The following is a 13,481-nucleotide window of genomic DNA, read 5'->3' as shown; positions in this document are numbered from 1 at the left end:
TAAAATTAAATTAAAATGCAGAGCCCCCCGGACTGGTGGCACACGTGCCATAGGTTGCCTACCCCTGTTATACATGCTATGTTCTATACACTAATTATTATGGGCGGTCCCTTTTTATTTTAAACTAAACTACTTTGGAGAATCTTACTGTATTCTATGAATGAAAAGTACTATTTGGCCCTGAAAGCTAATTCAAAGTATTCTGAAATGAATTTTTTTGGCACAAAAAAGGTACATACTTCTCAACTGTAGTTCTAACGGAATAAGAGGGAGAGAGATGCAATTAAGGTAATCCTGCAGCCCAAAGCCTTGAACAACAGAAGTAACATTAAGGTTCACAAGCATCTGTTGGTTCTGCAGAGCAAGTCTGTTTTGTGGTTACCTTCTTTGTTCTCTGGCAGTTTTGTTAAGTACTGGATTATTTTCATCAAGCTCTGGAATTGATATTGAACACTAAACGCACAACAAACAGAAATCCAAAATTCAATGTCTGTTTCCAAAACAGCATCCTGTTTAGGGATTAAAGAGAGAAAATATTTATTTCAAGAACTAAAAATCAGAGAAAAAAACATTTGTTGCTGAATGTGTATGAATGTATGGTGCTAGGGAATGTTGCTGGATATGATAACAGCAGCAGCAAGATGTATTGGAGGACTCATGTCCCCTGTGAATGGACAGATCAACAGCTCATTCCACATACTAAAGACTACTGAAAAGCCGTACTGTGGTAATGACTATGGCTTACCACTAACTTCACTATTTCAGATCTAGCTGATCAACAGTGAAACGCTCCACAATATTCCACTAAAAATCCTCTAACCTAGTTAGCGTTCACCTGAAAAAATTATTTGAGGTAGAAAAAACAAATCTTTTTTGCTACTGCATCAGTCAGTTTGGTAGGGTGTTTTTTGTTGTCGTCTGTCTTTTTTAAGCCCAAAGAGAAAACTATATTTCTAGAGCCAAAAATTAAAAGGGGACATTAGATTTGATTTTTCCATCCCACAGAGATGGCCAGAACTGGCACATGAGAATAGAACCTCAAAAAATATCAGCTAAACAAGAGCAAAAATAAGATGATTTTTACAGCACAGGACTAAACCTTTTCCGATTTTTGACAGGTACCATGTACTGAGTATCAGAATTAACCTCTAAATGCATCAGAAAAGTAGTCACTAGGAACTTTATTGTATTTGCTGATTTTTACGCAAAAGAAGAAAAAAAAATCTCCTCAAAAGCCTAACTTGGTCTTTAAAACAAACAAAGCAAAAAATATGGGCCCAACTGAGCCAAAGACTGGAGTACCACATGCATTGCAACCTAGGCAGGGCTGAATTTGGCCCAACAGGTTATGAAATATTACGATAGCTATGCTATTAACGTTGCATGAGATAATTAAAACTGAAAGTTGTAATCTACCTAACTTTCCCCCATGAATGCTGTTTGAATAATTTCAGTATGTCACTCAGCCTGGACAAAGAAACTAGACTGATCTATTTCACTTTCTAGATACCCTGCAATAGCAAAGTGCTGTTGCATTTGGGTTCACAACGTGGTTGGTGACTGTGAATTGAAAAACCTCCATTTATAAAAAAAATGTAATCACCTCCTTTAAAAAAATAAAAATAAACACACCCTACATTTTGAGCCTAAACTATTTTAACAGTCTCCCTTTAACAATTTCCATGAAGATCCTGGCTACACTACAAAAACACATACATTTCTGTGATATAATATGGTTTATTCCTGCCTATGTGGAAGAATAAAATCCACACCAGAGAATCTCATTTCAGTAAGACACACAGGCAAGGAAAAAATGTTTTAACACATAATTACTTAGACGGTAAGCAATTTGGGGCAGGGACTGCCTTTTTGTTATGTCTGTACGACACCTAGCACAACGGGTTGCAGTCTATGATTGGGGCTCCTCAGTTTTACTACAATACACATAATAAACATTATCCTCATGTTTTGGCAGCAAGAGTGCTTTCACAGATGGTAATTTTTGTAGGGTAGTCAAGAGCCTTATCTCACAACTGAATGGAATATATACTAGAGAGACAAGGTGGGTGATGTAATATCTTTTATTGGACCAACTTCTGTTGGTGAAAGAGACAAACTTTCAAGCGTACCGTAAACTCGAAATGTTCTCTCTCTCACCAACAGAAGATGGTCCAATAAAAGATATTATCTCACCCACCTTGTCTCTATAATATCCTGGGACCGATGAGGCTACACCACCACTTACATCGAAAGCATGCTGTTATTTTCAGTTTGGACATTTTTACAGTTAAGAGTTCACCTCCCATGGTTCTGACCTTTTCTCCATTGGTTGCTGCAGTCACTGTTTTGGTCACATGCTGTTCAAACAGGAGCACCAGAAGAACCCAGAGGAATCGTTCCCCTCCCAACGTATCAATCAGCTGAGCCAGGATGGGCAGGCGTCTGTGCTCAGGCACATGAGGCAAGGCATCCACAAACACGTGTATGATTTTAATAACTACCTCCTCCACACTCTGTGCAGCCTCTCGAGAGCCACCTTCTTCAGCCTATAAACAGGTTAGGGAGTTCAACAAATTATCCTAAACAGGCACGATCTAATGAGGATTTTATATGCACAGAGAAAGAGGTGGGTATTGTTCTTGCAAGGCACATAAATCAAAGCAAGACCACTGCCAAACATTACAATCACAAGATAAACATCTAAAGGCTTCATCCTGCAAATACGTCAGGCTTGTTGATATTACAAAAGTCTGCACTGGCATAACTGTGTACGAGCCCCCTTAATGTAGATGTGCTGCACCAGTGCAAAGTGGGGCTAACAAAAGATTGGATGTTTTTGTAAACAATTTTCAGTCATCGCATTTTCTTTGAGTTTTAGGAAAGCATTTTATTAAAACGCTCTCAAGTTGACTGGGATTTTGAAAATTACTCAGCAACGGTCTAAATTTATTCCCATGAAGTCAAAAGGAGATTTTCAAGGGAGATCAATGCTGAGCACTTTTGAAAATCTCACCCTCAGCACACATTTCAATTCTTTCCTCAAATTTTACACTTTAATAAAAACAATCTAGGTAGAACCTAGAGAATATCAGCTCCCTAACAGACCACTATCTATATGTAATAATCATATATACACATATATGCTTACATAGATTTGTTTTCACATTTGGTAATGGCTCCATTATTCAGTAATTAAAAGTTACTTTTCAAAACGTACTGAAGAACAGCTTAATGTCTCTAAAAGTGACAGGCAGAGAAAGTAAAATGGGGTTTCTCTCTTTTTTGTTTCTTTATGATGTATAAAGGGGGCCTGCAAGGTTTTCCAACCAGAGATTTTCTTCCTACTTGTGTTTACATTAGAAATTCAGATCTCACCCACCATGTTTTTCGTGAAAACCCATGGACAACTGGAGTGTGTTAGGGACAATGCTAAGTGAAAGCAGATTCAGGGAAAGTGTTTTTATTAAGTCTTTTTCTAACTCTGTGTGTGTGTTAGTTTTGGGTTTATATTCATTTAGCTCAAATGGCCAGAAATAAAGAGTTAGAAGAAAAGAAATGACATTCCCATTCCCATAAATAAGTACTATAGTACATCTGTCATCTCCAATGAGTCCAACAAAACCAGAAGGCCAGATTTGATACTCCTAATATTTCTTTGATAAATTAGAAAAAAAAAATTTAAAAAGTTCAGGCCACATTCAGTCATACAATCTGATAACATATGGTGTTTTAATCAAATCATTACTAGGCTTTTAAGTATGTCACTGAGACCTGTACACCAAACACATGCTCTAGACTAGCTATGCAAGTCATCACTTTCATTCCACCTTCTGTAAAATCCATTTCCGCTCCCCTGGATAAGGAGGATACTTTTTCAGTAGTACTTTTCATTGGACCTTAGGGCTGGTCATGTCTGTCATACCCAGTAGAAATCTCAAGGAACATGCTATAAATTATTTACTAGTGCCCTAAAAACAAAACAAAAAACTCACACCCAAAATACTGTTCAGAGCCTTCTTTAATGAAAGAAAACAAATCTCACCTGTATAAGAGCAGGAATAACCATCTTCACCGTCTTACTAATTATTTGGAAGCTATAAGTATCATCTAGACGCATGACATTTGCCCCCATGAACGTAAAAATGGGCATGATGTTATGGAGAACTTTGTCCTGAAAAACAAAGCCCCCCCAAAAAACTCCAGGTTAGGGTTTTCAGTTTTAGATACTAAAGCTACTAATTTCTGTAAGGATCTATAGGTGATTGTGGTTTTGTTCTTCTCCATTCTCCCTCCCCGCCTCTCAATACACTTTAAGGCTTTTTAACTCTTTCTTTATCTGGAATGTATATATGTTTACTATAACAAAGAAATTAGAGAAAACAATTCTTTATTCACAGAATTTTTTTTTTTTTTTTACTGACTAGATTTCAAGTTGACGGTGTCCCTTGAAGTTACAGAGAGCAACTATGCTGAAGGGCATGTAATATTTAAACATCAAAACAAAAATCTAAGTAAATTGGTAAAGAAAAGGAATTAAGAGTTAAGGCTGATTAAGTCTGTTGTGCTCTTATATCCAGATAATGCAGTACTGCTGTATGCAAAATCACCTATGAGTAGATTTTCAAAGACACAAATGCCAATTAGATATACAACTCCCATTGACTCTCAATGGAAGCTGGACACCTAACTGCCCCTCTATCTTTCAAATACCTGCAATACGAAAGATGACACAATGTGAGGTAATGATTGAGCAGCTGCTTTAAATTTTAGTTCTCTCTTCTTTAGGCTACCTCACAACCACAAATTCAATTTGAAACTTTTCAGTTTAACGTAGCCTAGTGCTGTGAAAGCTCTAAAGGTAACTTCTGACAATTCTTTGAATACGGCTGGTGGCACCATCTTGCTAAAGCCTGTGTGTCATTGGTTTTATAAGAGCACAATGAAAGCAGGCTGTGAACAGATTTCCCATCCAGGCTTAGCAAGCAGAATAAATAGGCCATGTTTAGAAAGATATTTAATATTCCAGGCAAATATTTACTTTATTTAAAAAAAAATGAAAACCAGTCACTGACCCAGTATTAAAGAAGGATGGAAAATTGTTTTCATGTCATATATTGGGTTTCCATAAAGCAATTAAAAACTACTTGTCTAATACATTTGAGTTTAGACATGAGGAGGAGCACTTTCTTTTTCAACTTTTGAACTGGGAGATTGAACAACTGGGAAAAAAGTAACAAATATATGCCTTTAAATACTGATACACTTTAACACCACTTGTGAACTTATATTAAAAATGGTTGCATATGCAAATTTCAGCTCACAGAAAAGAACTCCTAATTCAGAAGCAGTTTCAAAGACTTAAAACATTAAATAAAATCATTACACTTTTGCATGAGATAAAAACCATTAAGAATACCTTTCACTGTCATATCTGGGCCAGACGCCCCCCTATGCGGCATAGTGTGGAGGGGAGAAAGAAGAAAAGGAGGTGCAAAAGGCCATTGACACAACAGAATGGTGGGTGAGTCATTTAACCTGAGGGGGATAATGTCATGATGAACCATATTGCCTTTTTGTAATAAGTTTTCCATTCCCCATGGGGTTTTCTGTGGGAGGGATAAGATGACCCTTGATAATTAGTGATTAATAATACCATGACAAAGTATCTTTCTGCTTTTAAATAAAAAATGGGAGTGGGAATCTCTTCAAAAGAGATTAAAAGGATATCTAATTTTGTCCCATTTCTTTCAGGAGTAGTTTTCTCTCTCTCCTGAAGTCCTCTATATCTTTAAGCTTTCTGTCTTCCTCCTCTTAAAATCAGAGTCGAAAGAGAAGAGTTGTTAGTAAACCTCACACACAACTTACAGGGAACATGCCAGCAGCAGTACCAAGCAGTAGCAGCGCGTGGTGATGTGTCTGAGGCATTTCTGATACCCTGACACACTGAACTACCAGCTCCACATTGAATTTCTCTTTATCAAGGATATCTGCAGAGGGGGAAAAATATATATCTTGCTTAGTACTTTTTAAAAAAAAGATCACCAATGTGAAGAATAAACAGATATACTATTTCAATCCTAAAAAGCAGATAATGTACAAAAGCTAGGGAAAGTTTTCGTGCTCAGAACTGGAAGCTGTAATTTTTACCTGACTGGATCCTGCTGCCATCTGGGGACAGTTTCTGACAGATGTTTAGCAAACAGCTTAGGATTAACTGCTTTGTATATTCCATATTTTCCTGTTCTATTGTTGAAGTGTCCAGGCATCTAAAGATTCAGGAGGTAGTCAGGGGTAGGAAGTGGAAGGATGAAAAATAAATTTCAGATAAATTAGTGGACTAGTCACATCTTAAAAATTCAAACCAGAGATAATGTTAAAACAAAGAGACTTCCATAAAAAACATCATCACTAATCTTACATAGTAGGCAGAGAATTTTCCGATTTTATCTCAGATTATTTTACCTCAGAAAATAATCACTGTTGTGCACTGAAATGTCATTTGAACACTTAATGTCACTGAAAGGAAAAGCTCACTGAATCACCCACTTCCCTTTGAAACATCCATCTTCCCTTGACTACCAAAGGTAAATTTGAAGGTTTGAAAACTAATCACCAAATCCGTTAAAAGTTTATGTTACAAAATAAAGGGAAATTTAGGGCTTTAATTTTCACAGACTATGTCCCAAGGAGGCAGACAGGCAATTCAGCAAGGCTCTTCCTGCCAAGATATCACATGTCTGAGTAACATCTGGCTTTGAGTGCTTCTTAGGGGGATTGGGAGAGGTATATGTAAAAACCAGTAAACATCTAGAAATGGGGCAAGAGAGGAATAGCAGTAATTTCATTAGGCTGCTTTAAAAAGAGCCTTACTACTATTTTCTGTAAATCATCCCTTAGCCGCCTTGAATTAGGAACCACAAGGTCAGTGTTGTCACCACCACTACCAGCAGAGGTCTGCATGACCATACAGAAAATCAGTGTTTACACTGTTGCACTCCCAAGCTCCTTAATATAGAAATAAAGCACACGTCTGATAAACTGTGTATGTTGTATCACTCTCAAAGGCCCACCGTAACATTCCGTGTACAATATTGACAGCAGCCCTGTGTCCTGCTCTCCTGACTAAAGGAGTGAAAACAATACCGATATGTTGCTCCCACAATGTTTAGAGATTAGCCCACACTCTAATGTTTTACCTCCCCTATTAGTGAGGAGAGAACAGATAATGACTGATGTTTCTTATTAATTTTTAATGACGTGTCATTACCTGGCCAGCAGATTAAACAGGGCAGGTACTAGCACCTGAGGACGCTTGACCTTCTTCTTGTGCTGCAGTAATTCCAGGATGAGTGTAACTCTCTGCCAGTTCACACTGCTTATTTCAGGCACTGATTCTGGAACTTGGGGTTTTCTAAAAAGATTAGAACTCAAGAGAATCAAGATATATTCATTCAAAGAAAATGAATTGATCACGGTTTGCTGTTGGAAAACAAACCACCACAACTTGGGTTCAGATTGCAAAGGTTTTGCGTTGCCTTTCAAACAGAAGTAGAATCTCAGGATATATCAAAAGAAAAACAAATCCAATTGTGTTACAAAAAAAAAAAAAAGTTAAAATAAAGTGTGCCTACTGTACAGACACATACCCAAACACAACCCTATAATCCGAGATGGGTTCCTGTGGCTGAAATCATTTTTCTGTTATTAGTCAGTTGTCTCAATGCTGACCTGCTGGGCATCCAGCTAACGGACAATAGTCTCATTTTAACTACTGGCTGGCTAGGCACTGACTGAACTTGGTCCACCTGAACAAGAAGGGGAAGGGCATCTTCATGCACTGACTCTCCAGCTTAGTAAGGAAGGCTTTAAACCGAGTTCAAAGGGGGTAGATGACAAAAGCCCACAGATAAATATAAAAAGGTAACTTTAGCAGAGGATTAGATATTTGGGGGCAGGGGAAGGACATGGACAATTACAGCGAGGTCACGGAGGTGACGAGAGGAAAATCAGTGGGAGAATCTGCTCAGCATTTTAGATGTCTATTCACAAATGCAAGGGGTATGGAGAACAAACAGGAAGAACTGGAAGCATTCATGCACAAGCTAAATTATGACTTAACTGGAATCACTGAGACATGTTGGAATAACTCTCATGACTGGAATATTGGTACAGAGGTGTAGCCTGTGCAGGAAGGACAGGCAGGGTAAAAAGGGAGGTGTTGCATAATACATCAAGAATATATACACTTGTTCTAAGGTTCAGGAGGAGGTGGGAGGCAGATCAGTTGAAAGTCTCTGGGTAAAAATAAAAGGGATTAAAAAAAAATAGGAATGACACCATGGTAGGGGTCTACTATAGACCACAAATCTGGAGGATGAGAGGATGAGTCACTTCTAGAGTATCCAAAACACAAGATCTGGTAGCAATGGGGCACTTTACTCAGACAGCTCTTGGAAAAGTAATATGGCAAAACACAAAATTTCCAATAAGTTCTTGGAATGTACTGGGGACAACTTTTTGTTCCAGAAAGTGGAAGCAGTAACCAGAGGGACATCCATTTTAGACTTGATTCTGATGAACAAGGAGGAATTGGTAGCAAATCTAAAGATAGCAGGCAATTTGGGTGAAAGTGATCATGAAATGATGATTTCATGATTCCAAGGAAAGAGAAGAGAGAGAGCAATAAAATGAAAAGACAATGGACTTCAAAACAGAAGACTTAAAACAAATTCAGAACTGGCAGATAAGGTTCCATGGGAAGAAAATCTAAGGGAAAAAAAAAGAGATCAGGAGAGCTGGCAGTTTCTCAAGGAGACAGTATTAAAGATAACAACTGCAAACTACCCAATGCAAAGAAGACCTCTTACTATTCTTCCTATCTCAATATGGCTCCATCAAGCATTCTTTAATGACCTGAAAATCAAAAGGAATCCTACAAAAAGTAGAAACATGGACAAATTGCAAAGGAAGAGGACAAAGACCAGCACAAGCAAGTAGGTACAACATCAGAACGATTAAGGCGCAAAGTGAGTTACACCTAGCAAAGGTCACAGAAGGCAATAATAGGATCTTTAAAACATTACAAACAAGAAAGAGATGAAGGAAAGTGTAGGTCCTCTACTTGGAAGGGAAGGAGAGCTAATAACAGCTGACATCAAGAAAGCTGAGTGTTTAATGCCTATTTTCTTTCAATCTTCACTAAAAAGTTTATGGGTAACCAGATATGCAAAACAATATTAACAAGGGAGGGAAGGAACATAAGCCAAAATAGGGAAAGAACAGGTGAAAGAATATTTAGATAAATTAGACGTATTCAATTTGACAGGGCCAGATGAAATTCATCTAGGGTACTTTAGGAACTATATGATGCAATTTTGGAACTGTTAGCCATTATCTTTGAAAAATCTTGGGGGACAGATGAGGTCCCAGAAGACTGGAAAAATGCAAACACAGTACCTATCTTTAAAAGGGGGAGCAAAGAGGACCCAGGGGAATTATAGACCTGTCGGTCTAACTTAGCTACCTGGAAAGATACTGGAACAAATTATTAAACAATCTATTAAAGGACTGAGGGGAGACTTGGTAACAATCTTCAAACATGTTAAGGGCTGTTATAAAGAGGATGGCGATCAACTCTTTTCCATATCCACTTAAGGTAGGACATGTAGTAATGGACAATCTGCAGTAAGGGAGATTTAGGTTAGCTATTAGGAAAAACTTTCCAACTATAAAGGTACTTAAGCTCTGGAATAGGTTTTTAAGGGAGGTTGCGGAATCCCCATCATTGGAGGTTTTTAAGAACACTTTAGACAAACACTGGTCATTGATGGTCTAGGTTTACTTGGTCATGCACAGCACAGGAGGCTGGAATTGACTTCTTGAGGTCCCTTCCAGCATACATTTCTATAAGTTCTCCTCTGACAAACACACTCTAAGAAGTAATTTAATGAGCAAGAACCTCTGTAAATCAAGTGGGTGAAGGGGTTGCATACAGATGAACAGAGACAGAAAGAGTATCAGAGGGGTAGCTGTGTTAGTCTGGATCTGTAAAAAGCGACAAAAAAGAGTCCTGTGGCACCTTATAGACTAACAGACGTATTGGAGCATAAGCTTTTGTGGGTGAATATCCACTTCGTCAGATGCATGACATGACATGTCGCTTTTTAGAGACAGAAAGAGAAGGACTGACTAACTGAACGGAAGTTCTCTCTTCTGAACTTACTTAGTGAGGGTATAAAAATAATATGGCTGAAGCTTTCACTTAAAAAAAATAATTGCTTTTTAGTTGAACAGCAAGAAGATTTTGTCAACATCTATTAAAAACCTCACCCATGCACTTTACTATTAACATATATGTAAAGAAACACACACAAAAATAAGCTCAGGCCTGACTGTGCGCATCAAGTTCAATATATGATTTTAAGGTTGTTGGGTAGGGATAGCTGTCTTCTGTACCAAGCACTCTGCCACCTCTTTTAAATAATATGGGGAGGCTTTAAACTCTGAAGTTCTTGGGATTTTTTTCTTCTTTACAGATGTAGTCAAAGAAGTTCCTATTCCTTCTATACATTTTATGACACTCTCTCAACAAGTGGTGTTTTCTAAATATATATAGACAAAGGCTGTAGTTTCTACATCTCTATGCTCATTACCTCTGCTGCTGTATTTTCTGTCTCCTAGTTTGCTGAACGGTAGCCAGAGCTTTGTCTTTCTCAGGAGGGTCTAGCTCTACACTAATCTGCTCAGCATCAACTGAAATCTGGAGCAAAAAATAAAATAAAATATTAAGTATGCATGAGCAACAAACATCTATCCACACACCCAAGTATTTATCTGGCCTTGGCCATCGTAACAGCTCTGAATGCCTGTCCTAACTGCATTTCTTATGTCAATCAGAATGCAAGAACAGTTTTCATCTATGTATTACAACAAACAAATTACTATTAAAGCAACATTTACTTTCAATGTATTTGGAAAAACACTTTGATTTTAGACAAAATTACTTTTTTCATACAGAAAATAAAAATGAAGCGGAGTGGAATGTTCCTCCTTCCTCTGAAGTTCATTATTACAACATAATGAATACATACAGATGTGATACTTATCTTTTACGAATACTATTTTAATGCATCTTTAATGCATATTAAATTGCATTTTAATGTGATTTATATGGCTTCTGATGACTTTATTGCTTATGGAATTCTTAACATGAATATAATTATTGATGGCAATTTAACCTGATATATCTTAAACAATTCTGAATAGATTCCCAAGTCCTAACAGTCTGCAACTTACCCCTTTAAAAACACTGCTAATTGCCTGGGCACAAAGTGGGTTTTTGCAATTTAACAGTAAATCAAACATAACTCTCAGTAGCTTCTGTTGCACCTTCCCATCTGGCACTGCAGCAAAGAACGGTTTAGTGATCTACAATGTTAAAAAATAAATAAATATTTAACAAAGCCAAAAACAGGTACACTTTTTAATGGCAAAATGTGAAACATGGGAAAATCTAAATTTTTATATCTGTATATATAATGATTTACATACATACACACAAATGTCAGTCAGATTTATGTACACATTGTCCTACTTTTGTGACTGTAATACAATATTTGAAAGAAACAATCGATTTCTATTTCAAGCAAAGATATTTCTCACTTATCTTACTACTATTTCTTGACATTACATACTTTCTTTTTGTTTCTTGAAAAACAAGAATTTGAAGAAAAGCTGCTGCAGTAGCTGGTAAAAAGTAAATAAAATGGAGTAGCAGCAGCAGCCAGGAGCAAACCTGGATACTTACCTTATTAAAAACAAAAAAATACAAGGGAAAACACACTTTTACTTTTCAACATTTTAAAAAGACAGAGAGCTTTGAGGTATCCGTTTGGAAAACACTTCAAAGAGCTTGGATCTGGGAAACTGGTATGTAAAAAAGAGTTTCATTTAGAATTTAGGGCCTTCTAACTTTCATAAAATCATAGAATAGCAGGGTTGAAAGGGACCTCAGGAGGTCATCTAGTCCAATCCCCTGCTCAAAGCAGCACCAATCCTCAACTATATCCCCAAATGGCCCCCTCAAGGATTGAACTCACAACCCTGGGGGGTTTAGCAGGCCAATGCTCAAACCACTGAGCTATCCCTTTGAAAGAGTCCTTTCGAATTCACTCATCAACACTCATCTGCTATCTGAATTAAAAAAAAAAAAGATATATGAAAAGCTTTGTTCAGAAACACCTACCTGCCCAAGTGCTGTGATCTGGAAAGTTGGAATTCCTTTGTAAAGCTCCTTTGCAATGTGCAGACTTTTGATGAACAAATCCAGACTCTGCTGATCCTTGCATAAGAGGGAAGCTGAATGTTCACTGTATTTCCCAAGGATGAGATGCAGAAGAACAACTTCATCTTTCAATACTGTCTCAGGCTCCTTTAGCACTTTCTCCAGCAATCTATCTATTGCAGGCAACAGGTGAGACAGTATCATCTACAAGTGAAGAACATTTATAAGAGGGTGTTGTTTTTTTTTTAAATCAACTGTTGCTTTAACAAACTTTCAGAAGAGCAGTTTCATTTTTAGTGCAATATCAACCACTGACATCACACTGTGCATTATGTAAGTATAAATAAAAAGTGTCAGGGAATGTCCTTACCTCTAGGATGCGCTTTCCATTGTGAACTTGGCATTGCAGGGGACTTTGCCCATTAATACCCCTCCAGTAACGGGGGAAAAGGAAGGGAGGTAAAGACAGCTGGAGGACAGGGCTGTTAGGGGGTTATATATTGTTGTAATAAGCCATATATCCAGTCTTTCTGTTCAGTCCATGATTTTTAGTGTCTGGCAAAGTTATGCTAGACACTAAAAATCTTGGACTGAACAGAAAGACTGGATTTATGCAGTGTTGTGGTAGCTGTGTTGGTCCCAGGATATTAAAGAGACAAGATGGGTGAGATAATAGCTTCTGTTGGTGCAAGAGGGAAGCTTTTGAGCTTACACAGAGCTCTAATTCTTCCAGACCTGAAGAAGAGCTCTGTGTAAACTGTAAAAAAAAAAAAAAAAAAAAAAAAAGATTTACCTCACCCATCTTGTCTCTCTAATATCCTGGGAGCGACATGGATACATCACCACAGCATAAATCTACGCTCGGTTTTTCAGAGTAGTTATGATTACTACAGCTCTGACAAATCCTAAGTTTCTGGCAACAATGGCAATCACTCAGTATGCCATTCAGAATTCTTTTAAATATGATAACCTGTTATACTGTATTAAAGCTCACATCATATCTATCGCCTCCATGGTTTTAACGCAATGAACTAATGCATTCCGCAGCAGTACAGAGAAGGGAATTCTGAATACACTGCTTAAAAGGGAGTTAAATACATACAAAATAAATCTAATTTTAAAATATTGAACATGCACAGAGCATTTGTTATTACATTATAGTTTTCGGTGAAATCTTTCTAGAAAAACATTTTTGAGA

The 13,481-nt window shown here is 37.4% G+C and overlaps 1 protein-coding gene across 2 annotated transcripts in view; it reads right to left on the bottom strand.

The window, feature by feature from the left end:
* HEATR1 (HEAT repeat containing 1) overlaps positions 1 to 13,481 on the bottom strand; it is a 59,416-nt gene that overhangs the window by 14,711 nt on the left and 31,224 nt on the right. For both annotated transcript variants that reach the window (XM_039531848.1, XM_039531847.1), the window contains exons 23-31: positions 12,245 to 12,487; positions 11,296 to 11,427; positions 10,653 to 10,759; positions 7,268 to 7,411; positions 6,148 to 6,266; positions 5,866 to 5,987; positions 4,043 to 4,171; positions 2,316 to 2,546; positions 383 to 509 (exon numbers count right to left, since the gene is read on the bottom strand). In XM_039531848.1, coding sequence (XP_039387782.1) covers positions 383 to 509; positions 2,316 to 2,546; positions 4,043 to 4,171; positions 5,866 to 5,987; positions 6,148 to 6,266; positions 7,268 to 7,411; positions 10,653 to 10,759; positions 11,296 to 11,427; positions 12,245 to 12,487 — 1,354 coding nt within the window. The remainder of the gene's footprint in view (positions 1 to 382; positions 510 to 2,315; positions 2,547 to 4,042; positions 4,172 to 5,865; positions 5,988 to 6,147; positions 6,267 to 7,267; positions 7,412 to 10,652; positions 10,760 to 11,295; positions 11,428 to 12,244; positions 12,488 to 13,481) is intronic.

The sequence above is a fragment of the Mauremys reevesii genome, linkage group 3, assembly GCF_016161935.1.
Source record: "Mauremys reevesii isolate NIE-2019 linkage group 3, ASM1616193v1, whole genome shotgun sequence".
In the NCBI taxonomy this organism is placed as follows: Eukaryota; Metazoa; Chordata; order Testudines; family Geoemydidae; genus Mauremys; species Mauremys reevesii.
This window is presented reverse-complemented; position numbering and strand designations above follow the sequence as displayed.